The following is a 26,449-nucleotide window of genomic DNA, read 5'->3' as shown; positions in this document are numbered from 1 at the left end:
AACCTCCTCCTCGCTGTTTTGGGAGAATAATAGTGAAATTGCCAATCCACAGTCAGATATGAAATGCCTCCTAAGCGCACGTGCTGAGTGGAGAAATGACAGCCAACTTAGCAAGCTCTAGTTGGCTTCACCCAGGGACAGCAATTTTTGACTTGCCCCGTCAAGCCAACCTGCAAACGACTTGCTTTATAAATCTTGCTTTTTGACTTGTTCCGGTTTGAGATAAATTTGTGTGGATCATACGTGGGTTTAGACCTATTTCTTAAACGGGTCAGGTTCTAGTTTGAACCTTGGACTTGTTTAACTCCTTTTTAATACTTTAATAATTTGATCGGGTCATGACTTTGACCTATTTAACCCATTTAAGATTTGCTTAATTTGTTCTTGTCCCTTTTAAGCCAACCTTCTTAACCTATTCAACTTGTTTAAATACATTTAATCTGTTAAAAATCTACATAACTTTTTTGACCCATTAAACTTGATTCGACTTCTTTAGTAAATGGGCTATATTGGTTGGGTTGGGTTATCTATTTAATAAATAAGTCGGTTTCAAATTTGAATTTTTGACCTATTTAATAAACAGTTTGGGTTGACAAATTTTTAACCCGACCGACATCCGACCCAATTTGTATTTGACACAATCATCCCAAATTGCCACCCCTATCTTCATCGTGTCTTTAATCTATTTTGGGAACTTATCAATTGACATAAAAAGGAAAAAAATGGCCCGCTACCAGAATGGCAAGGGGGTGGGTATGGGTTACGTAGGCCATTATCCATACCTGCCCCACAATTTAGACTCACATACCTATACCTGCCACATGCGCAGCTCAAAATGGGCTGGGTAGAGTTAGATGGGATAGGTTGGGATGGGTAAAGCTGCGGAAAATTATTTTTCTAAATATAAAGCAAACAAATAAAAAAAATAAAAGTAAATCTCAATATTTTATATAACATTAAACAAGATAAGTGTCTAAGACATAGAATCTAACGAACCAACTTTTCAATAATAATAGAAATAACAAATAGAAATATTATTCCTTAGGAAGTCAAATATTCCTCAAAATAAGAAAAGCAAACAATTAAAAAGAGAAATAACTAAGCATTATCTTGTAGCCTCTCACATGTCTAATTTTTCTCGTGATTGATTACAAACTTCTTTCTCCATTATCATCATAATCATCAAGGCTTATATATAATCAAATCGGGTCCGTGGCAGGTATTGCTATTATCCATACTTGCTCCAAATTTGCTGTGGGTTTTAGAATGAAGATGCATCCCCGCCATCGACTCTAAATGTGTCCAAAATTACCCACCCTATTTGGGTCGAATTAGGTCAAATACTCAACGGAGTAGAGTAAATTGCCACCTATACAGGCTACATGCTATGTTTGAAAAGAAGATGAAATACAATTTTGCACTATGAAAATATAGGTTGATCAGTGGACAAGCCACCTTTTCATTGACTCTGTTCTATATTTCAATTTTTTTCTTTATCAAGTGATTTTGTTGAGTATTCTCACTTTTCCTTCTACCTGTGTCCCAGCTCACTTTTGATAAACCCAAATTTTAAGGCTAATCAGGTGTAGAAAGAATTTTGGTATAGTACTAACTTTGTCTGTCAACATAAAGAACATTTCTTTCTTCTCCACCTTGAGCGGTTTCATATCACAATTCCTATTTAATTTATTTCTTGCATTTTCTCCGTTACACACATTGCATAAGAACAATCAGAAGGTCCTTCAGTTTTTGTCCATTTTAGTTTTATGAGTCCTGAAAGTGTAAGTGAACGTAATGAACTTGAATTTGCATGCATTGCAAACAGTTTGTCTTCTACATGTATACGGATTAAGTTTCTAATACGATAAAAATGTCCCCCAGAAGCTCTGCTTTATAGGCACATTATTTACTATTCAAGGAAAAATGACATAAACCTCATGCATTTGAGAGAACTTCTAAAATGTAACTTCAAGTGTCCGAGGAAAACCATACTTTTCCTTCAAATCTTATTAATGTAATATAGTTGTAAATTCAATCATTTATTGCTTTTGAGCTATTACTCTCTTATGTGATTTATTTCTTTGCAATATTCTTATCCCATTATAAATTTTAAATCCCTTTACTACAGTAAAATCGGATCTGTTTGTTAATCAACCTCATTCTAGCAATCGATTTAATCAATTTTGCACACTAATAACTAATCAGTTACTAGTTATAGTTTCTCAGAAAACAATCCATTCATTCTAGCAATTATTAGCTCAGTCCATGGAACAAATCACGAGTATTGCTAAAAAAAAGTTTTGAATCTACGCGCCATCCTTGGTTCGATAAAGATTGAGCTTGAAAGTGATTGACATTGAGACAAATTTGCGCCTTAGTTTTATTGAATGGCTATTGATAATCTTAGGTGATTTTAGGCTTGAGGCAATTTTACACGGGTTTGGGTGGTATCTTTCGTGCGAAAGAATGATCGATCTTTTTTTATGATATCAACCAGTGGATTACACCTTACATAGATCTCGAAGCACCCCAACTTTTTTATTCCATCTATCTGCACAGATCTCGAAGTGGCTATTGCGTAATTCAATGGTTGATGTCGCAAAAGAAGATGAAACATTCTTTCATGTGAAAGACAACCAAAACCATTGTTACACGGTGCTTGGTTTAGATAATTTGGTATAAAAGAATTTTGAAGTGTTGATTTTTGAACAAAAAGCCAAGAGACGTGTATGTTTTCTTCATTGTTTGAGAGTGCTTTATAAACTAAAAAGGAAGGACCTTGACCAATGCAAATGTTATTTTGCCATCATGGGATTTGCTCCTCTTGAAGATTAGATTTATTACATAATAGTCTATTGAAGCGAGCACAAAGCCAAGAAAGGGGTTAATGGATTCTACCGAGAAGTAGCAGTAACTAATTTGATGGAGTGTGTGGGAAGTACGGTAATTCCCTCACTCAATTTAATTGATTTAAACTAAGTCCATTGTTTGAGAGTGCTTTATAAACTAAAAAGGAAGGACCTTGACCAACGCCAATTTTATTTTGCCATCTTAGGATTTGCTCCTCTTGAAGGTTGGATTTATTACATAATATTCTATTGAAGCGAGCTCAAATTCGAGAAAGGGGTTAATAGATTCCACTAAGAAGTAGCAATAAGTATTTTAATGGAATGTAGAAGAAGTAAGTTAATTCCCTCACTCAATTTAATTGATTTAAACTAAGTCGACGTATAATAAATTCTTTAATGAAGCAACAAGTAGCAACCAGTAGATGTAAACCAATTTATACTTTAATGAAGGCCGTCTAACGAACAAAGAATCCCAATAAAAGAATTCAGAATATATTAAGCTCCGGAGAGGACATCCAAGTTCATGGAAGATAACGAAATCCAGCTGCGAGTGAGGCGCCTTCTCTAGCCCGATGCTCTTGTAATCCACCTCTTTTGCTTCCTTTTCATCTTTGTTAATTGCTTACTTCTTCTAGATTTTGGTTGTTAGAAATCATCGTGCAAGAAGGAGATGTCGATTATAGCTGAGGCCTTCGCTGAGGCCTTTGCCTCTAAGCTCGTCGATGGCCTGGCCACTTTGGTGAAGGATGAGGTGGGCATGCTCCGGGGTGTGAAGGGCGAGATCAAACGACTCCAAAATTCTTTTCGAATAATTAAGGCCGTCCTCGCCGATGCTGAGAGTAAAATGATTCAGAGCAAAGCCATAAACGAGTGGCTGAAGAAGCTCAAGGACGTCATGTACGATGCTGACGACATCCTCGATGAATACCGGATCAAGGCCGAGAAATCTAAAGCTGCAGCCTCTTCTAGAAGTCAACCTTGCTCTTGCCTCTTCTCTTGCTCTTGCTTTGGCAAAATGGTGTTTGCTCATCAGATTGGTAGGAGAATCAAAGGCCTCAATCATAAGCTGGATGACATCTGCACAGAGAAATCTAAATTTCATCTCCAGGACTTTTCTGCCGACAGTGGTGACCATCGATCCACTTCTCGAGTTGGCAGGAAGACATCTCCCATAGCTGAGCCTGATATCGTAGGGTCCAATATCCAGAAGGATACCGACAAGCTGGTGGAGTTGTTGATTAAGGAGGATAGTCGAAAAAATATTCTTGTATATGCCATCGTAGGAATTGGGGGAATTGGCAAGACCACTCTTGCTCGAAAGATTTTTAACGACGAAAGGATAACAACCAAGTTCCCGATGAAGCTCTGGGTCTGCGTGTCCAAAGATTTTGAAGAGACTAGTCTCCTAAAAGATGTCATCGCTCAGGCGATTCCAGAGGGCCGTCCAATAGGCAATCCTAGCTGGGCAGAGCTCGAGAACAAGGTTGCAGACACTGTCACAAATAAGAAATTCTTGCTTGTCTTGGATGACGTGTGGGACCCAAAAGTATGGAATAATTTACTCCGAAACCCCTTGCAGAGTGGGGCAACTGGAAGTAGGATCCTTGTGACCGCAAGAAACCAAGGGGTTGCATCGAGAATGAAGGCCGTGCGACCTCATCATCAGGTGCAGGTCTTGTCTGCTGAAGATGGTTGGGCGCTGCTAAGGATGGTGGTTTTGAACGGGGAGGAGAAAGAGATCGAAGATTTAGAGGATATTGGAAAGGAGATTGTTGAGAAATGTGGTGGTCTCCCTCTTGCTATTAAGACGATTGGAGGAGTACTATCAACGAAGAGCAGGACCAAGACACAGTGGGAGAGAGTGCTTAAAACCCTTTCAAGCAATACTTGGTCTCCTTCGACCGACTTTCCCAAAGAGGTTCAACCAGCGCTATGGTTGAGTTATGAAGACCTGCCATCTCATCTTAAGCAGTGCTTTTTATATTGCTCGCTGTTCCCTGAGGACCATAGATTCAACAGTGACGATCTAATTTATTTTTGGATCTCTGAAGGGTTCATCCATGAAGAAGGAGATTTGACATTGGAAGAGGTAGGTGAAGATTGTTATGGGGATCTTGTTCAGAGGAGTTTTTTGCAACTAGATCCGAATAGTTTTTCTACATGCACTGTGCATGATCTACTATGGTCTCTTGCTCGGTTTTTAGCAGAAGAGAATTTGGTTGTGAAAGATGGGGTTGAAATCCCAATTAATTCATCTTCATTGAAGCCACGTCGCATACGGGGTGATGTTACAGAAGAAAACTGCCAAGCATTTTTTAGTGCATTGGAAGGGCACAAATCCTTGAGGACTCTACTGCTACACTCGGAAGAATCACAGGTGATCCAAGAGAATGATGTCGACAATCTGATTAAGACGACCCCGCGTCTTAGAGTACTAGACTTTTCAGACTCTCCGATCAAAAAATTGCCAGACTCCTTGGGAAATCTCATACATCTACGTTATTTAGATATGTCATTTTTCGACATAAGTGCCCTACCAGAGAGCATAGGAAACCTTGTAAATCTGCAGTTCTTGATGCTCCTGTATTGCACAGATCTACACAGGCTTCCTAAAGGCATCGGTAAGTTGCACAACCTGCGGTGTCTCGACCTTTTGGAAACAAAACTGGAGGGTGTGCCTATTGAATTAGTAAACTTGCATCATCTAAGACGGTTGTATATCTCATATAGTGACATTTGCCTGCAACTTCCACCACTGGGGTGAAAGATAACAGGCGGTACAAAAACATACCAGGCCTTCAATGTATTGCATTAATATAGATGTGCTGTACATGGTTTATGTATAGAAAACAAGCTTTACAAGGAAAAATAATAAGTGTGTTAGGCTGTACAAAACTGTCATATGTAATCGTGTGAGATCAGCTATAATTAGTATAGTATTGGCAGAATTAGCTGGAGGATCCGGAGAATCATCTGGAGATGATTGTGGCAGAGATTCAGCTTAAATTAGGGAAGTATTGACTGCAGAATTAGCTGGAGGATCCGAAGAATCATCTAGAGATGATTGTGGCAGAGATTCAGTATTATCTCTAACACCCTCCCGCAAACTGAGGGGCGGAGAGACACACAGTTTGGACCGAAGATGAAGAAAACGAGCAACTGTGTGACCCTTAGTGAAGATATCTGCTCGTTGTTCGGTGGTGTTGATATAGCGAAGAACAAGATCACCAATAGTCACCTTCTCTCGAACATAATGATAATCTGTCTCAATATGTTTTGTTCGAGCATGGAACACAGGGTTGGAAGCTAGAGCAAGAGCACTCGAATTATCACACCACAAAACTGGAGGAGAGGAAAGAGTAACATTAAGATCACGAAGCACCATGCGTAGCCAGTATAATTCAGAAGTAGTAATGGCCATAGATCGATATTCAGCCTCAGTGCTGGATTTAGATACAACTGGTTGCTTTTTCGAGGACCAGGAAACAAGATTGTCACCCAAAAAGATGCCATAGCCACTAGTTGATCTGCGATCATCAGGATCCCCAGCCCAGTCCGAGTCACAGAACGCTTGAAGATGAAGAGAACTGGGCTTGTAGTGAAGGCCATGATGTGAAGTATGTTTGAGATAGCGAAGAACTCGCTTTGCTGCAATCCAATGAGCTGTCGTTGGTGCATGCATATGCTGGCAAAGTTGATTCACAGAATAGGCTATCTCTGGACGTGTGAAAGTAACATACTGAAGAGCTCCCACTGCATGTCTGTATTCATTAGGATCACCAAGAACATTACCATCAAACTTAGACAATTTAGAGCCAGAGACACAAGGAGCATTGTAAGGTTTTACTCCACCAAGATTAAGTCTGTCGAGTAAATCATGTATGTATTTGGCCTGTGACAACTGAAGTCCAGTAGCATCCCAAGTTGCTTCGACACCCAAAAAATATGATAACAGACCAAGATCCTTCATTGCAAACTCTAACTTAAGCTTATCAATAAAGAAATGAATGGCTGCCTCAACATTACCAGTAATTATTATGTCGTCAACGTAAACCAGGATGAAAACAGTTGTATCACCAGACTTGTAAGTAAAGAGAGATTGATCTGCTTGTGAACAAACAAACCCAAGATCAGTAAGTGCTGAGCAAAGGCGTTGAAACCAAGCCCGTGGGGCTTGTTTCAAACCATAAATTGATCGATGAAGTCTGCACACCCAATCTGGATGAGTGGAGTCAATAAAACCCTTTGGTTGTTCCATATATACTTCTTCACTTAGAAAACCATGTAGAAAAGCATTAGAAACATCCAATTGTCGTACATGCCAGTGTTGAGAAACAGCAAGAGCTAGAACAATACGAATTGTAGCAGGCTTGACCACGGGACTAAAGGTCTCATGATAATCTATGCCATCTTGTTGATCAAAGCCTTTTGCAACTAATCTGGCCTTAAATCTTTCTATGCTTCCATCAGGCTTCTGTTTGATCTTGAAAACCCATTTATTTCGAACAACATTGTGACTAGTGGGACGAGGACACAGGGACCATGTACCATTTTCAACCAAAGCACTATATTCAGACTCCATAGCTCGACACCAATCAGGGTTGGTAGCAGCTTGGTTATAGGTTTGAGGTTCAAGTGGAAGTTGGACAGTGAGTAGGGCTCTTAGAGGGTATCGTGTGGAGTAGTAGGTATGGTAATTAGTGAAGGATTTTGGTTTGAGATTGCCTGTTCGAGATCGAGTGACGATTTGATGTTGGGGAGTTGTGAGTGTAATAGGCCTAGGTAAATCAATAATGGGTGAGGTTGGTGTATTTAGTGAATGTGATGGGGAATTAGTATTATCAGGTTCAAGTATAGGCTCAGTTTGTGAGGAAGTTGGTGAGTTGGGTTGATTGGTACAGGTCGTAGGCTCAGTTGGTGGATTGGTGTTGGCGGGTAGAGGTGGTACGATATCTGGTAGAAAAGGTATAGGAAATGTACCTGAATGAGTTAACTGCGTGGCATGAGTATCTTTAGGAGGTTGAGTTGATGTAGGAGACACATGTGTGTTGGACTCGCGAGCAGGAAAGCAATTCTCATCAAATATGACACTGCGAGAGATGTACACTTTGCGAGATTGAAGATCATAGCACCTGTATCCCTTTTGTTGAGAGCAGTAACCAACAAAGACACAAGGGATGCTACGATAAGAAAGTTTATTTGGCATGTATGGTCTGAGAAGAGGGAAACACTTACATCCAAATACTCTTAGAGGACGATAATCTGGATGACATTTGAACAGTTTGAAATAAGGTGTTTCGTGACTAAGGGTGACAGAAGGAAGTCTATTTATAAGATAGACTGCAGTGAGGAATGAATCAACCCAAAAGGATTTTGATAAACCTGATTCAGCAAGAAGTGTTAAGCCAGTATCGACGATATGTCTATGTTTACGCTCAGCTATGCCATTTTGCTGAGACGTATGAGGACAAGTTAGACGATGGTGAATTCCATGATTTGCAAGAAAATCTTTAAATTGATTAGACAAGTATTCACCACCGTTGTCACTTTGGAATTGTTTAATGGTACTCGAGAATTGATTTTCAACAAGGGTCTTGAATTTGACAAAACAAGAAAACACATCAGCTTTATTGAATAAAGGATACAACCAACAAAATCTACTGTAATCGTCTATGAATATTACATAGTATTTGCATCCACTAAGAGATAGGACAGGAGATGTCCATACATCAGAATGGATTAATTCCAAAGGAGTAGTAGACTTTCTTATTGAATCTGGAAAGGGGAGTTGATGATGTTTTCCTAATTGGCATGAATCGCAGACATGATTTGAGATAGAAACATTTTGAACTGGAAGATGCTGGAATTGAAAGATTTTATTGAGATTGGAAGAGGAGGGATGACCAAGTCGCTTGTGCCACATTGCTCGTGAAGTGTTAACTCCAAAAAGAGCAGTGAGACATTTAGCTTTATTCTGAGAGATTTGTTGTTGATGAAGAGGGTAGAGTCCCTGTTTACTGTGTCCCACCAGCAGAACAGCCCCCGTCTGTATGTCCTTAATTTCATAGCCACGATTAGAAAACTCAATCAGGACATTATTATCAGCACAAAATTTATAGATTGAAATCAAATTTGTAGAGGCATCTGGGCAGTGAGCAATGTCTTTAAGAATGAAGGTTTTATGTGGTGTGTGAATGGATGTTGAACCAATGTGTTTAATAGGTAAGACAGAGGTATTACCTACACCACCGATTGATGTATTACCTTCTGGAGCCTGAGGATATTCAAGATTTGCAACATTTGATGTAACATGGGTGTTAGCACCTGTGTCCATATACCACTGATCATTTTGATGAGCAAAATGGGCTCTGGGAGCATTGTTCTGTGTAGCAAGGGAGGCAAGTTCCTGTGGTGGATGTCTTCCTTGGAAGGCATAGTCAAATCGCTTGTAGCAGTCCAATGCCTTGTGATTAAGTTTTCCACAAATTTGACAAGCACACTGTTTACACTGGCAGCAAGAAGTTGTAGGTGCAGAGAGGGGTATGTTACCTGGTCCAAGGTTATTTGCTCGACCAAAGTTAGGTTTTGGTGCTGCTAGTGGTGGAAATCGTGGCCTGCGTGGAGTACTAGGCCTGTTTGAATAGAATGCAACAGGACCAGTTTCAGGAGTAATTGTCTGTTTATTGAGCTGATCAAGCATCATCTCATAATTAAGTAATTCTGAATGGAAATCAGTGAAACTCATAGCCTGGTGTCGCAGAGAGAATGTCAGAGGAGTAATAAATCCAGCAAAGTGAGGATTCAGGCCATTTGTGACGTAAGAGATAAGATCATCATCTGAGACTGGCTGTCCCACAGCTGAGAGTTGATCTGCAAAGAGCTTAGCCTAGGTTAGATACTCATAACAGCGGAGGTTACCTTGCTGTAGAGTCTGCAATTGCTTCTTGAGGTGAGTGATTCTGGATCGAGATTGGGAAGCAAATCTTGTAGTGATTGATTCCCAAGCTGATTGTGAAGTATTCAATCCATACATAGAAGAGAGCAGAGATGGTGCTAGAGTAGACAGTAAGAAGGTAAGTAGAGTTTGATCCAGTTTATACCATCTGGCATATTCTGGATTAATAGTACCAGCAATCTTTGCAGCATCATTAACAAATTGCAGAGGTGCTGGTTTTGATCCATCAACGAAGCCAATAAGATCATGGCTTCGAAGTAGTGGCAGGAACATAGCCACCCAACCAAGGTAGTCATCAGGGCCAGACAACTTCACATTCAAAGTAGGCAGATTAGGTTGTTGAGAGGAAGTAGCATCAGAGTGCGCCATAGGAACGTTAATGGCAGAACTTGATGTTTGCAAGGCTCTGATACCATGAAAGATAACAGGCGGTACAAAAACATACCAGGCCTTCAATGTATTGCATTAATATAGATGTACTGTACATGGTTTATGTATAGAAAACAAGCTTTACAAGGAAAAATAATAAGTGTGTTAGGCTGTACAAAACTGTCATATGTAATCGTGTGAGATCAGCTATAATTAGTATAGTATTGGCAGAATTAGCTGGAGGATCCGGAGAATCATCTGGAGATGATTGTGGTAGAGATTCAGCTTAAATTAGGAAAGTATTGACTGCAGAATTAGCTGGAGGATCCGAAGAATCATCTAGAGATGATTGTGGCAGAGATTCAGTATTATCTCTAACATGGGGAAGCTCCCCAACTTGGATCACCTCTCGATAAATGATGCATCTGCTGTCAAAAAGATTGGAACTGAATTTTTGGGTCAGAAACCTGATTGTAGCAATGATCAAGGTGGCAGGATGCAAATTTTTCCAAAGTTAACAATATTGACATTTCGAAACATGCCCAATTGGGAGGAATGGGAATGGGAGGTGAAGGATGATGAATCAAAGTTAAAAGAATTGACACTTTATCGTTGTCCAATGTTGAAGTCTCTTCCTTCTAGCCTTGTTCACCATGCTACTACCCTAACAAAGCTGCAGATACAATGTTGCGATAGTCTAAAAGCAATCAGGGAGTTTTCCTCGGTCAAAGAATTGGAAATATCTGACAGCCCTAATCTAGAGGTTGTTTCAGACCTTCCTAGCTTGAAAACATTGAAGTTGAAAGATCGTGCAATGCTTGCCCTGCCAGAGTGGTTACATAGAGGACAACCTGACTTCCCTGCACTCAACAAGCTTGAGATCAAGGCCAATGACCAACTACTCCGCCGATGCCTCAAGGATGGCTTAGATTGGCCCAAGATTGAACATATCCCCTACGTATATGCCAAAGATCTTGATGGATCCGGATTCATCTCCAAGAGTCCCTCGGCATTCAGCACCAACTTAAAATGATTATGTTGAAGATCATGAGTAGAGCACATAAGGTTCTCCCTTCGCAATGAGGTAACATTTTGTTTTCCAAATATCATGCTTTTTTTTGTCGAACAAAAATGGGATTTTTCTCTATATCATCATACATTTTAGAATTCCTATCCAAATCTTGTTTGGCTAAACTAGTCTTCTCTGTTAAGGTGTGATAAATTTGCAAATCGTATCTCTTTCTATAATTGCCTACATATATTTGGTGAGATATCATCATTGTATACAAAGTCTCCAGAGTAGAATCATTGTTTTACCACAGGCCGCACCTATTATCTGATTTGAAGCCCATCCATATTTGCTTCGAGCCTAGTGACACCAAATTGGACCAGTATCCTTAGGACCTCAAGAATGACCACTTCCCGCTGCACTTAGATGTCCTCCATGAGCTTTTCGAAGCTTCTACCACTACCAAATAGGATATGGAAATTTTGTAGCCTCTCTAAACACTAAACAGTCCCATACTTGAACTTGCGAATGCAAACGTTGCAATATCTTACATCCCTATACAACTTTGGCTTACTGTGGCTTCGCCAAGAGAATGCCGGTTCGATTCAATACCTTACGAGTCCATGACCCAGACGGTTCTATTGAACCGACCACATCTCCGCATAGCTTCGCCCGGGCCAAACCGTGCCACCCACTAAAATAAAGCCGGCTCACCAAACCCAACCCAAACCCAGTGGTAAAATGAACTATATCCCAATCCTTTCATTCCGATATATTTACAGTCTTGGCTTTCTCTTGTTCGATCTCACATTTATTCTGGCGTTTCTTCTGCTTTGATTTTCGAACAGCATGAAATCTATTCATGGAGCCTCAGCTATCTGGTTATGCTTTTGATCAAAGAGACTTATTTTCGGTATTGATTTTATATTTTATAACTCGGTGTTACTTCATTGATTTTTTGTTGCTCCCAATGCATATTTGATAGCAGTACTAGCGTAGTATCATACTATGTAGTCAAATATAAAAGGAATTATCATTGGAAAGAGGAACAATCTCCGAGGCATGTGAAGAGAGAATTTATTATGTACTTTGGATTCTTGTCCTTCTTACTTGGTTTGTGTTGCAGTCCATGATGCATCTGAGCTCCAGCCATCTACCTGCTTGTGGGACAACCCTGTTCACCATCCCTTTTCCATGTGGATTTGAAAGCTTTACGGCTCCAGAGTCCAGAGATAAGGGGGTAAATTGATTCATGAATTATACCTTTGCAAGTTCTTATCGTGACGAAGACATGTTTATTTGACCGAGCTCTATTGATTTATTTGTTTCATTTTGTTTGTTAGTACTATTAAGTAAATTTGAACTTGTACTTGATAGTTCAGACATTAAACTATGCAGCTAGATCTAGCTATCGAAAAGTTAATTAGCAAAATGTTGTGCATATCTATTAATATTACTACGAAGGAGTAGCTGTCGAGGGATTTTCTCATTCCATCCTAGTAACCCACTTCACTCGGCTGCATTTTGGGCAAGATATCAAGTGGTGGACTAAACTTTATCATGATATTTGATACGTAATACGTTGCTTTTTTGTGAGCATGATATGAGATGTATTTACCAAATTGGCAAACTTTATTGGTAATAGCAAAATTTTGACATTAGATGTTTTTTGCCAAAGCGCTTATGAAGTATCCTGAGATTGCGGAAATGGAGAAGATGCCTAAAATGTTGTTAACTGAAATGTGCTATGAGTACTGAGGAAAGAAATTTGACTGCAAGTACATAAGTAAACAGAGCACTTCGGAGATGCTAGAATTTGTGTCATTTTTTTCCCAGTTGAAGTATGGAAGGTTATGGGACAAATTATGTTAATTTGAAGAGTAATGTATACCTTAAGGAAGGTTGAATGTGGGCAGAAATGAAAGGATACACAGATCAACTCTTTGGAACAAAAGAGCATTCAAATTACCACTATGACTCAAGAATTTCAAGTACTGGCCATTCTTTTTAGAGTTCAAATAAAGATTACAAGTTGAAAGGATTTTTAGAAATAATTTGGTTTTTTTGCTTAGAGTGTTAATTGCTAAGGTTATTTCTCACTTTGTGAAATGGTAAAAAAGAGCCACAGGGTTAAGGTCAATAATTTTGAGTGACTTTCCAATCCAAAATCTCTATTATTATTATGCAGAGAAGAGGGCATTAAAGGAGATTTATTTATTTATTTATTTTTAACTCGGGACTAAATAACCTGAATTTTAAAGTCTAAGATATGTTATAGCCATTTGTATTAATTTTTTGGTAACTTTTTCGGTGATCCTTCCACATATTTGTTGTTGTTAGATTTGTGAGACGGTATTCTGCTTTTACATTATATGTAGCGAGAACTTTACTGTTTTAGTATCCGTAGTCCACGCAAAACTGAGCCTAAGAAGCCTTCTACTGGTCTCGGCTTAGTAATTTCGGGACTGGATACTGAGTATGAAGGATTTGAAGATCTGGTTAAAGAGAAGTGCGATCGAGATTTATAATCATGCTTCTCTTCCACCCCTTGTATCCTAAGTCTGCATCTTATTGTTTACTGTCAACTAATTCAAGGACGTGCAGCAAACTGTATACATGGAGTAGGTGAATTTTTGGAAAATTATATATGTTCATGGTATCATGCATATTTTTTACTTGATTTTCTGAAGTACTTCACATGTGCTCATAATAGTGATCATTTTTTTTGATTTGATGTTGCTGTCATTCTTTCTTTTCTTTTGCAGATAGATTTTATGCATCCAATTTGAGGATCTTGGAGGAAGATATTAGTGCTCTAACTTTATGATAGGTCTTCATGTATCAGCAGGAACTACGTTTCGTTCGTTGGCGTGTACTTAATGGTTGTTTCACCCAAATACTGCTTTTATAAGACCAAATAAATTGGAATTCTGTATGTTGGTTATGAACTTATGCAATGATACGATGAATATGATGGTATTTCTTTTTATATTCTAATTATTTGATGGTTCCTTGTTTAGCAATATGTGAAGGGGAATGCTAGCACATGCAAAGGAAAAATAAGTAGAGGTAAAACTATTATTTGTCGGAATTATATTGATATGTTAGAAGTAAAAATCAGAATGCCTAGATGTTCCAATTGCTAGTGAGCCCAACTCTAACGCGTTACATTGTAGGATACTGGACCCTTGGGACCGTTATTGCACATCACAAGATCTAATGGCTCCAGGGGTTTGGAAGCAGCTAAAAAGACTGCGTGTATGCATCATAGGCTAATAAATGTGGTGCTTTAGACTAATTATGTTATATTGATTGCCCCATCACGAGCAAAAAAACGTGACACTTATCGATTTTTCTGTCAACGTAACTGTGGTTGATCTAAAGCTAGAAGCAAGAAGAATTAGTATGTGGATGTGAACTTGATTGAATGAACAAGGACTTTGAGCTGATCTCATTATTATCGATTGTCCCATCATAGGCCAGAAATGTGACACTATCGATTGTCCCATCACCGAAATTTGGCTGGAAGTTGAAAAAATAATTAACCTTAGATCTGGATTGGGTTAAAAAGGAATGAAATGAAAAGTTATTTCAAAATACTATTAAAGATTTATGAGATTTCGTATGATATATCACTCTTGAGTGGTTGAATTTCTATTGATATTTGATATACATATATATACTAGTTATTCGAGCATTATTGATAATCGGTTTGTGATTTCGTTATATGTATAACAATTTCTTACTATTTTCAAACTTATACTTAGTGTGAATGTGTGGGTATTCATGCTTTCTTTTTCTTTCAAAGATGCAAGATGCTTGGTACTTTGCTGTGGTTAGAATCATGAGTGAAAGGATAAATAAATAGGCCATCACTAAAACCACATAAGTGATTAAATTTCATAATTATACTAGTTTTGTTATTTGGTATAAATTATGATCATTATTATCCAATAATATTGGGGTTATAATAAATTTTTCAGGCTCTGTATTTTTTTTAGAGCTTTGTCTTAGAAAATATGTGTCGTGTCACGTAGCAATTCGGATATTGGTTCGGGACGTGATAGTTGCAATGCAGGATGTATCTGGGCTCTAGTCATCTACCTACTTGTAGGACAACCCTGTTCATCATCCTCTTTCCATGTCATTGAAGATTTGAAAGCTTTATGTCTCCCGAGTCACGAGACAAGGGGTTTTAATTGATTCACGAATTATACCTGTGCAAGTTCTTATCGTGATGTAGGCCTGTTTATTGGATATGACGTAGGACTGAGAACCTAATCATATAATTGAACGAACTCTATTGGCTTATTTGTTTCATATTGTTTGTGGAAATTTGAACTTGCACTTGATAGTTCAGACATTAAAATATTTACCTAGCTCTAGTTATCCTAGGGTTAATTAGCAAAATTTTGTGCATATGTATGAATATTACTGTGAAGGAGTAGCTGTCAAGGGATTTTCTCTAGAATGATGATGGAATAAATTATGTTAATTTGTAGAGTAATGAATAAGGAAAGTAGGATATCTTACTAGTCACCATAGGGCCTGATATGAACAAGAACCATCCCTAAAATGATGGAACCTAGTGATAATCATTACCATCAGCTTGATAGCATTGTGGCAGTCCCCACAAATCCTCAAGTTCTTAAACACTTGGAATAATTGATTCTACATTCAAGTTCTGAACTCCGAGTGCAAAAGCAAGCTTCTTATTGTGGCTGCACAAAGTTTCCTCCTCTTGCAATTCCTCTGCCCATGCAAAACATCCAGGCATCTGGAAGATGACCATAATCTTCTTCATCAACATCATGCAAAACATAATCTGCATCTGGAAGATAACCTTCTAGCTTCATCTTTAACAAAAGTATTGTTGGGGGAAAACCCAAGTCATGCCATCTCGGAGGCGCCCGACCAAAGAGCGCCGACCAGAGAGGCGCTCGACTAGAAAGTACCGACCAGAAGCAATCCCGCCACAGGACACTCCACTAGGTGACCAGCTCAGCTCGGCACCCGTGCCAGGCCCATGCCTTAGCCGAATACCCAATTTCCGTCTAAACCTTTAAAGGATTTGACAACTAAATACATGACTCCACTACAACCTGCCACCATCCCTAAGTCATCAAGGCACGAGGTCTCCACAGGTATTCGGCACGACCCATCATTAATGCATGAGACCTCCTCAGGCCTCCGATGCACTCAGTCATTAAATGAACACGGCTCAAGATGATCTCCGGATCACTGAACCATCAAAGCGTATGGCTCTTTCTGACCGCCGGTTCACTCAGCAATTAATGCACTTACCATCTATGAACCCCAGGCCCACCACGGCCGGCGGTTCAACCACCCCAACGGGTCCGATCAACCGCGACAGCTCCCTGACTCCGGTCTGATCCGGCCTTATTCTCCACTACGCCATTAATGAGCAAAATCATGCCCAATTATCACAAAAGAGGACAAATCCCCCTGTCACCTCCCAGGTAACATAATATCTTCCTATAAAAGGGAACCTGGGGAAAAAGAAAAGAACAACACAGAACGGACACAAGATACACACAGAGAACAAACATTCTCCTCCTTTACTCCCCCCACATATTAGCCCCCTCTGACTTAAGCTTCGGAGGGCCGGCGCCGGAAAGCCCGGCCACCGGCTTTCTTGCAGGACTCTCCAGGAGAACGCCACCAGTCGACGCCACCGCCGTCCACCGTCCCGGCAGCGGAGTTCCTCCCCCCTTGGTTCGCGGCAGCCCCCGGGTCCAATTTCCAGCAATAGTTGGCGCTAGAGGAAGGGCCCGAGTTGCTGCCATGAAACTAAGAAGTAAAGGGGCTTCCAATGCCTCTCGACGTCTTCCACCCAGTCCTGAACACTCTGTCCAGAACTCGCCGCCCCCGGCCGAGTTAACTCCTCAAGTTCGGCCGGAGCAGTTTGATGCCCTGGTGCAACAGGTGCAAGCCTTGGCTACCGCTGTCCAAGGCTTGCAACCCAGGGGCGTCCCGACGGTACCGCTTCCTCCGGCTCCAGCTCAACCAGAGCCCCCTACAAGCGGACTTTCCCTTCGAGGTCAGGACTCTCAAGTCCAGGCCTCCCTCTGGAGAGAACACCCAGTCAGAGGCCCTGGTGGCTGGCCACAACCTTCGGAGGCTGAGTCGGTTCCGGGGCAACTTGCACCCGAACGAACCGCTGCAGCGATCCTCCAGAATGATGAACTCGACAAGAAGGTCGAGAAGCTGGAGCGCCAGATCCAGGCACTCCACGGAAGAAAATCGGGACGTGATGGTGACTTCGAGTTCACCACGAAGTCCCCCTTTTCCCAGGAGATTGAAGACGAACCGGTCCCACTACGGTTCAAGATGCCCCAGGTGGAGCCTTACAACGGCAAGGCTGATCCCCTTGACCACCTAGAAAGTTATCGGGTCTTAATGGCCCTACAAGGAGCCTCGGAGGCCATGATGTGCAAAGCTTTCCCAGCGACACTCCGAGGACCGGCCCGGCTTTGGTTTACCGGGCTGAAGCCGAGTATTGTCTCCTCTTTTGAGCAGCTCGGCAGGCAGTTCGCCGGCAATTTTGCCGCCAGCCAGCCCCAGCGGCGGACATCGGACTCCCTCCTTGATATTAAACAAAAGGAGGGAGAATCCCTCAGGGAGTATTTGGACCGGTTTACCGCCGCAACATGGGAAGTCCGGAAACTCGACCAGTCAATCGCCATGTCGGCATTAAAGACTGGAGCCCGGTCTTACAGGTTCCTCTTCTCTATCGAGAAGAACTTTCCTGCAGACCTCACCGAAATGCTCGTTCGGGCGCGAAAGTACGCCAAGGCTGAGGAAGCCGTGGCTGTTAGGCGGAGCGGGGCCGAGCAGAACCCCAAGAAACAGAAGAGACGCCGCGAGGAGCGTGGCCAGCCCAGAAGCCCGTCCCCGCGCCGAGCTAAAAATCCGCCCCGCCTGAAGAGTCCACCCCGACTACGGGGACCGCCTCAGCAGAGGTCACCACTCCGCCCGAGGTTCCCACCACGGGCCCGTGCACTCGAAGGGAGGTATGAAAACTACACTCCCCTCACTGCTCCTCGGGCCGAAATCCTCATGGAGATCGAGGGGCAAGACTACATCCGGCTCCCACCTCCGAAATGAGACTCCGGAATTCGGCGTGATCCCCGGAAGTATTGTCGTTTCCACCGGGATCACGGCCATGATACCGAGGACTGCTATCAGCTCCGGAATGAGATCGAAGCACTCATCCGCCGAGGGGTGCTCGATCGATTTGTACGAGGCCGGCGCGAAGAAAAGAAGCCAGCCGAAGGAGCCACACAGCCTGAAGGTTCAAATGCCAACAGGCCCATCGCCGGCACCATCAACACCATCCGAGGCGGGCCCCCGGTTGGAGAAGCGTCAGGGGAAGGGACCTCCTCAAAGCGCCTGCGCGTCTCGGAAGCCATCTCCTTTTCAGACGATGACTTAGAGGGAGTCGAAACCCCCCATGATGATGCCGTGGTCATCTCCATGATTATAAATAAATTTGATGTAAAACGCATCTTGATCGATAATGGAAGCTCGGCGAATGTTTTGTATTTTGATGCCTACTGTAAAATGGGAATGACAGAAGAGCAACTACGGAGGATGAATGCTCCATTAGTTGGGTTTACGGGGGATTCAGTCCCAGTAGAGGGCGAGGTCGACCTCCTGGTCACAGTCGGGCTCGCCCCCCGTGAAAGTACTGTGGGGATGAGCTTCCTCGTGATACGCCTGCCCTCGGTCTACAATGCCATTTTGGGAAGACCAGGTCTCAACGCCCTCCGAGCGGTAGTCTCGACTCATCACCTGCTCATGCGATTTCCCACCGGCCAAGGAGTTGGCGAGGTTCGTGGGGATCAAACGGTAGCGAGGCGATGCTACATGGCGACCCACGAGGCGAAACGACCAGCTGAGGTGCCTGTCCTAGCAACCGACCAGCCCTCAACTAAAACTCTGGAGGCAAGGGTCAACCCTCAGAAAAAGCGGGTAGAGCCTGGTGAGTTACTGATCCAAGTTCCTCGGTGCGAAAACTTTCCCGAGCTAACCGTGCAGGTCGGCTCTGGCCTCAATGAGCGCGAAAGGGATCGCCTCGTCAACTTCTTGCGGGACAATATGGACGTCTTCGCATGGTCGCTCGCGGATATGCCGGGGATAGATCCAGAAATCATGGTCCACCGGCTCCAAGTAAAGCCAACCTGCAAGCCCGTGCGACAAAAGAAGCGAGGCGCCGCCCCTGAACGACAACGAGCAGCAGCCGAGGAGGTTGACAAGCTCCTTGAAGCTGGCTTCATCCGGAAGATATCCTACCCGGAGTGGCTCGCCAATGTGGTCCTCGTCAAAAAAGCCAGCGGAAAATGGCGCATGTGCGTGGACTACACCGACCTGAATAAAGCCTGCCCAAAGGACAGCTTCCCACTCCCCAGCATCGATGACAGTCAACTTTAAAGACCACGCAATAGCACGTATCTGGTAGGATAGTGATTACGGGTATCGATCCACAGGGATTGGGGTATAGTTGTTTTCTTAAAAATAAAAATATTTAAAAGGAAGAGTTTGTGAAGAAAATTAAACTAAGGAATTTAATAAAGAAAATGCAATTAAAATGATATCAGTTTGGGAGAACCTAGGGCAAGAAATTCACCACTAACATCGGAAGAAGGATTAATTATATTTTAATTTATTCTTGGATAAACATGCAAATTGGCTACAAGCCTAATAAGCATTTAAATAGAAATTCACAAAAGTAATTTAGGCATAATCCATCTTTAGTTAGCATGAAATGTCTACCCTAATCTAAGGTGGCAGCACATTGCATCTTCCTTAAGCATGGACTATTTTATATTTACTTAGTGATCATGAAGAGCAGTTGTATAAACTTCACATTTAAAATCACAGAAATTAAATATGAGATGAAATAAAATATTCATTAGAAGCAAAATAAGGTTTATACAACTCCAAGAATAGAAATCAAAAATATAAAACTCTTGGCCCTTTGTTAGGGCTACAATCGGCCCTAGAGAAGATCAGCCTTCCATGAAGTTGTGGGCGGCAGCAGCAGCACAGCAGCGGGCTCCCATTTGCATCATGATCAGCTTCCTTTCTTCCTCCCTCAGCACTTCATTCTTATTTTTTTATATACATGGGAAGTTATTCCCAAAATATCCAAACCTCTCTCCCTCCTCTGTTTTTTATTTCTATGGGACTTCCACCCGAGAAGAGATGCCATGGGATCCGTCTCCTCCTCCTTTTATAGCCTTCACCAGCCCTCTCTCCTCCCCTGTTTCGTGCGAAGGATAAGCTTGAATGTGGGATAAGGATGGCTGGCTGGAGTTGATCCGGTCGTTGGGAAAGTTGAGATTTGTTGGCCGCGGGAGATCCGGATGCGGGAGAAGTTGGAAGGAGCTCACGGACGCTGGGATGAATTGGAAGGGAGTGATCTGTAAGGCTCTGTTCCTTGATCCTTGGACACACTGCTGGATGGAGTTGATCGCTGGATCCTTGAAGCTCACCAAACGGCTGGATTGGTTGGCTGAAGTCACCTTGATCCTTTGGGATGCTTGCTTTCTGGACATTGGAAGGAGCTAGATTTGGTGGGAGGTGATCCGAAAGAAGAGGCTTGGGAGATGAAGCAAGCGAAACAGGGGAGGCGTGGGTGGATAAAGTTGGCTTGATTCTCGGATGCAAGGGATGTTGCTCACAGTTGAGATGGCGGAAATCGTTGGGAAGAAGATAAGGATGAATCGAGAGAGAAGGAGGATGCTAGGAACAAATACGGATGGGATGGAGTTTGGATTTGGTTCGAGATAAAGATGAGCTCGGAACAAGGGAACCGGAAGCTGATGTTGTTTTGTTCCTGGGAAGAAATCGGCTGATAGCTGGGAGGTTTGGGAAGTTCATAAGATTTGACTTTATCCCATGGAGATGGAAGATGGGATTCTCTGATTCGTGGGATCTCGGGACGGATGCGGAGAAGCTCGGCTGGGAGTGAATGTGCTGGAAGCTTGATCTGCATCGCGGGATGGCTCGCGGATGAGGTTGAGATTAATCGGGGAGTTTGGATGAAGCTCACGGTTGGGAACGGATGTTAAGTGATCCGGAACAGGGGAGAATAAGCTTAGATGCCGTGTTTGCTGGTCCGTGAGGCTCGGGAGGATGGAGTTGCATTATGGGTTGAATGCGGTTGATGGAATGAAGATGGATGCTAAACGAAATGAAGGGGAGATGAGCTGAGGCTTTGAACGCGGAAGGGATGAAGCTGGGACGGCTTTGGGATAAAGATGGATTACGAACGGGATGTATGTGATAAGGATGTAATCCGAGATGCAGGGGAAGTTGGACTTTATCCATGGGTGCTGGAAACGGGAGAATCAACGTGTATGGGAATGGTCTGTTCTTTGTTCCAACACATGGGAAAACAATGGGTTTGAGAGGCGTGGAGTTGGGTGATGCAAGTTGAATGGCTGAGATGGGATGAGGCTTTGGGATCCGCGCAACTAAGATGATATGCTTTGAGATCTGAGAAACAAATAATTGAAGGGATTTTATTGTTTTTGAGATTAAAATTGGATCATGTGGAAAAAGAGTTGGGTGACTGAATCAGAGGGTCTTGATTTGCGGGGTGCATATGATTTGGGTTCAGGGATCATCCCAAATAAGTTTGACTTGACCTGCATTCATTAGGCTTAATCATTAAATAATTAAATCAACTCGAATTACCTCTGATAATTATTAAAATGCAATGATGATGGTAACACATATTTTATGGTTAAATTTACGAAATATGTGAATTAAAATAATGATAAGTGCTATGAATAAAAGGTTAATTTATGCATTATTTAGCACTTATCAATCAACCAGCTCGTGGACTCCACCTCGGGTCACGAGCTGTTAGCCTTCATGGACGCCTTTTCCGGATACAACCAGATCCGCATGGCGCCAGAAGATGAAGAAAAAACGGCTTTCATCACCGATGGGGGAACCTACTGCTACAAAGTAATGCCATTCGGCTTAAAGAATGCCGGGGCAACTTATCAGAGGCTGCTCAGCCGGATCTTCAAAGATCAGATAGGCCGAAACATGGAGGTCTACGTTGATGACATGCTGGTGAAAAGCAAGGTGGCGCAAGACCATGTGGCTGACCTTGATGAAGCATTCTCCACACTCCGAAGGTACCAGATGAAGCTCAACCCAACCAAATGCGCATTCGGAGTCACTTCCGGCAAATTCCTCGGCTTCATCATTACACAGCGGGGAATCGAGGCCAATCCTGAAAAGATCCGAGCCCTCCAAGAAATGACGCCTCCAAAGACAGTTAAAGAGGTACAACGGCTCACGGGCCGAGTTGCAGCTCTCGGGAGATTTATCTCCCGCTCGGCCGAGCGCTGCCTTCCATTCTTTGCGGCTCTCAAGAAGCCAAGGAACTTCTTATGGTCGGACGAGTGCCAGCAGTCTTTTGAAGAGCTCAAGCACCTTCTGGCTTCCCCTCCCCTGCTCACAAAGCCTCAACAGGGTGAACTTCTTTACCTGTATTTAACCGTTTCTCCTGTGGCGGTAAGCTCGGTCCTGGTCCGACAGGAGGGCAAACTCCAAAAACCAGTATATTACACCAGCCGGGTCTTGAGGGATGCTGAAACCCGATACTCCAAGCTGGAGAAGACTGCTTATGCATTGGTCATCTCAGCTCAGAGGCTCCGGCCTTACTTCCAAGCCCACACAATGGCCGTGCTGACCGACCATTCAGTAAAGCAGATTCTGCAAAGATCAGACCGCGCAGGCCGGATCACTAAATGGGCCATCGAGCTCAGAGAATTTGACCTCGAGTACCGACCCAGACCGGCAATCAAAGCGCAAGCACTCGCCGACTTCATAGTCGAGTGCACCGTACCAGACGAGGTCGAGCCTGAACCTGAGCCACCAACGGAGCAGACCCCGAGTTTGACATGGACTTTGCATGTCGATGGCTCTTCAAACTCGGGGGGTAGCGGGGCAGGTCTCATCCTCACCAGCCCGGAGGGGGTGGTCGCTGAGCAAGCCCTATGCCTCGAGTTTCCTGCTTTCAACAACATGGCGGAGTACGAAGCACTCGTCGCCGGGCTCAAGCTGGCCAGAGAGCTAGGAGTGAAGGACTTGGAGGCCTTCAGCGATTCTCAGCTCGTCGTCAACCAAATCATGGGTGACTTCGAAGCCAGAGACCCTACAATGCAGAAATATCTCCAGAAGGTACGGGATCTCGCCTCGACCTTGGATTCTTTCCACATCCAACATATTGCCAGGTCGGAGAACCTTAGGGCCGACCAGCTATCAAAGCTAGCGTCCTCTCGCATGAGTGAGCTCCCCAAAGCGGCAGCGCTGGAGTATCTCCAAAAACCCAGTACGGAGGAGCCCGAGCAGGCCCTTTGTATTGAGTCCGAGCCAAGCTGGATGGACGAGCTCATCAGCTATCTGCAAGACGAAGTCCTCCCCAGTGATGAACGAGAGGCTCGCCGAATAAAGCGCTCCGCCACCTGGTACATATTGCATGAGGGAAAGCTTTATCGGAGATCTTTCACCTCTCCCCTCCTCAGATGCCTTCGCCCAACAGAGGCTGATTATGCAATGCGCGAAGTCCATGAAGGGATTTGCGGAAACCATCTGGGAGGACGAGCATTGGCCCATAAAATTTTGCGCCAAAGATATTATTGGCCGACACTCCAGAAGGATGCGGTGGACTTTGTCCGAAGATGCGACCGATGCCAGAGAAACGCCAATGTCCAACGCCGACCCTCGGCTCCCTTAACTTCTATCAGCTCCCCTTGGCCTTTTGCCCAGTGGGGAATTGACATTCTAGGGCCATTTTCTCTGGCTATCGGGCAAAGAAAATTCCTGGTCGTCTCCATCGACTATTTTACAAAGTGGGTGGAAGCCGAGCCTCTTGCCCGGATCACCAAGCAGAAGATGCGGAATTTTGTCTGGAAATCAATAATTTGCAGATTCGGGCTCCCCCGCATCCTCATATCCGACAACGGTCGCCAGTTCGACAACCTCCATTTCAGAGAATTCTGCTTCGAGCTTGGCATCGACCACCGCTTCACCTCGGTCGCACACCCTCAGACGAACGGAGAAACCGAGGTAACAAACCGTACTATTTTGCAGGGGCTCAAAGCCAGGCTCGATAAATTCAAAGGACAATGGGTCGAGGACCTATACAATGTCCTGTGGGCTTATCGGACCACATTCCGTGTCCCCACCGGCGAGACTCCCTTCAATCTGACATATGGAACAGAAGCTGTCATCCCGTTGGAGATTGGGCTTCCTTCTCCAAGAGTAGAACATCACGATGCCAGCTCCAACTCCTTGCAGCTCAGGAGCAACCTTGACCTGATCGAGGAAACAAAGGAGGCCGCCCGAGTTCGCATGGCGAGGTACCAGCAAAAGACAGCTCAGTACTACAACGCCAGGGTCAAAGTCAAATCCTTCAAACCAGGGGACCTTGTCCTCAGAAGAGCTGAGGCCTCCCGACCAACTGAGCAAGGGAAACTGGCTCCAAATTGGGAAGGACCTTACCGAGTCACGCACATTCGCCGACCCGGAACTCATAAGCTAGAGTCTCTAGATGGGACTCCCATTCCACGAAACTGGAGCTCTGAAAATCTCCGCGTGTACTACCAGTAGAACCCCAAGGGGTCCCCCATCATTCAACCATAAATTTCATTTTATGATAACTTGTGATGGTTTGTGCACTTGTTCGAGCTCACCAATTCTCCTAACTATCTCATGGTGCCAGGCTCGTTCTCCTACCCTGACCACGGTCGGGATGCCTCGATATTTCGGGATGGATTACCTACGTGGACTTCCTGAAGATGTTCGTGAGTTCGTGATACGGTCTCCACCGACCAACAAGCTCGGCTCGTTCTCCATCGACCAACGAGCTCGGCTCGTTCTCCATCGACCAACGAGCTCGGCTCGTTCTCCATCGACTTCAGCCAACGAGCTCGGCTCGTTCTCCTACCCCGACTACGGTCGGGATGCCCCGATACTTTGGGATGCGGTCTTCACCGACCAACGAGCTCGGCTCGTTCTCCATCGGCCAACGAGCTCGGCTCGTTCTCCATCGACTTCAGCCAACGAGCTCGGCTCGTTCTCCTACCCCGACCACGGCCGGGATGCCTCGATACGTCGGGATGCCCCGATACGTCGGGATGCCCCGATACTTCAGGATGCGGTCTTCACCGACCAACGAGCTCGGCTCGTTCTCCATCGGCCAACGAGCTCGGCTCGTTCTCCATCGACTTCAGCCAACGAGCTCGGCTCGTTCTCCTACCCCGACCACGGTCGGGATGCCCCGATACTTCGGGATGCGGTCTTCACCGACCAACGAGCTCGGCTCGTTCTCCATCGGCCAATGAGCTCGGCTCGTTCTCCATCGACTTCAGCCAACGAGCTCGGCTCGTTCTCCTACCCCAACCACGATCGGGATGCCCCGATACTTCGGGATGCGGTCTTCATCGACCAACGAGCTCGGTTCGTTCTCCATCGGCCAACGAGCTCGGCTCGTTCTCCATCGACTTCAGCCAACGAGCTCGGCTCGTTCTCCTACCCCGACCACGGCCGGGATGCCCCGATACGTCGGGATGCCCCGATACGTTGGGATGCGGTCTTCACCGACCAACGAGCTCGGCTCGTTCTCCATCGACCAACGAGCTCGGCTCGTTCTCCATCGACCAGCGAGCTCGGCTCGTTCTCCTGTTCATGATCAGCGCAAAGTCCGTGATTGGCAACAAGCTGGATTCTATCTTGCCGGCGTCCCCAAAGAACGGACTCCGAGCAGAAAAGCGTTTTCAGTCGTCAGGCGAAGTTCACGGCCTCGGCATAAGAACGCTCACGGTACCAGGTACCCGTTCAATTAACGTCTTTACATTATCTCATTTATTTTTACTTGGATTCTTCTCTGCCGACGTCCCCAAAGAACGGACTCCGAGCATAAAAGCGTTTTCAGTCGCCAGGCAAAGTTCACGGCCTCGGCGTAAGAACGCTCACGGTACCAGGTACCCACTCAATGTCTCTACATTCTCAATTTACTTTCATCCTTGGTTAAGTAACTACTTGAATGAACCCCCGACTGACGTCGAGGCACCCGGCCGGGCCAGTCATCGCTCGGCCTCGCCCCTCCTACATGCACCGTTTAATAGTAAACTTGGTCTATACCGTCAGCTCAATGAATCCTCATCACGAGCTGACGAGCGATCCAACCCGTGTTGTCGGAAAAAGTCCGATCATCCG

The 26,449-nt window shown here is 44.1% G+C and overlaps 1 protein-coding gene and 1 long non-coding RNA gene across 2 annotated transcripts; both read left to right on the top strand.

Moving 5' to 3' along the window:
• The first annotated feature begins 2,077 nt into the window (after nucleotides 1-2,077).
• LOC103723896 (putative disease resistance protein RGA3) lies at nucleotides 2,078-5,665 on the top strand. Its single transcript, XM_008814979.4, has one exon. It carries the CDS (start codon nucleotides 3,520-3,522, stop codon nucleotides 5,611-5,613), a length of 2,094 nt encoding a protein of 697 aa, XP_008813201.4. The 5' UTR covers nucleotides 2,078-3,519; the 3' UTR covers nucleotides 5,614-5,665.
• Nucleotides 5,666-11,263: 5,598 nt separating this feature from the next.
• Nucleotides 11,264-14,180, top strand: LOC120104504. Its single transcript, XR_005506897.1, has 2 exons — nucleotides 11,264-12,422; nucleotides 13,948-14,180. It is a non-coding gene; the product is annotated as an uncharacterized LOC120104504 (long non-coding RNA).
• Nucleotides 14,181-26,449: the final 12,269 nt, after the last annotated feature.

Source organism: Phoenix dactylifera, unplaced genomic scaffold (genome assembly GCF_009389715.1).
Source record: "Phoenix dactylifera cultivar Barhee BC4 unplaced genomic scaffold, palm_55x_up_171113_PBpolish2nd_filt_p 000007F, whole genome shotgun sequence".
Taxonomy (NCBI): domain Eukaryota; kingdom Viridiplantae; phylum Streptophyta; class Magnoliopsida; order Arecales; family Arecaceae; genus Phoenix; species Phoenix dactylifera.
The sequence above is the reverse complement of the archived record's forward strand: the minus strand, read 5'-3'. Positions and strand labels throughout refer to the sequence as shown.

Excerpts from the sequence above, each read along its gene's own strand:
- LOC103723896 (XM_008814979.4), top strand. The coding sequence starts at position 3,520 with ATGTCGATTATAGCTGAGGCCTTCGCTGAGGCCTTTGCCTCTAAGCTC.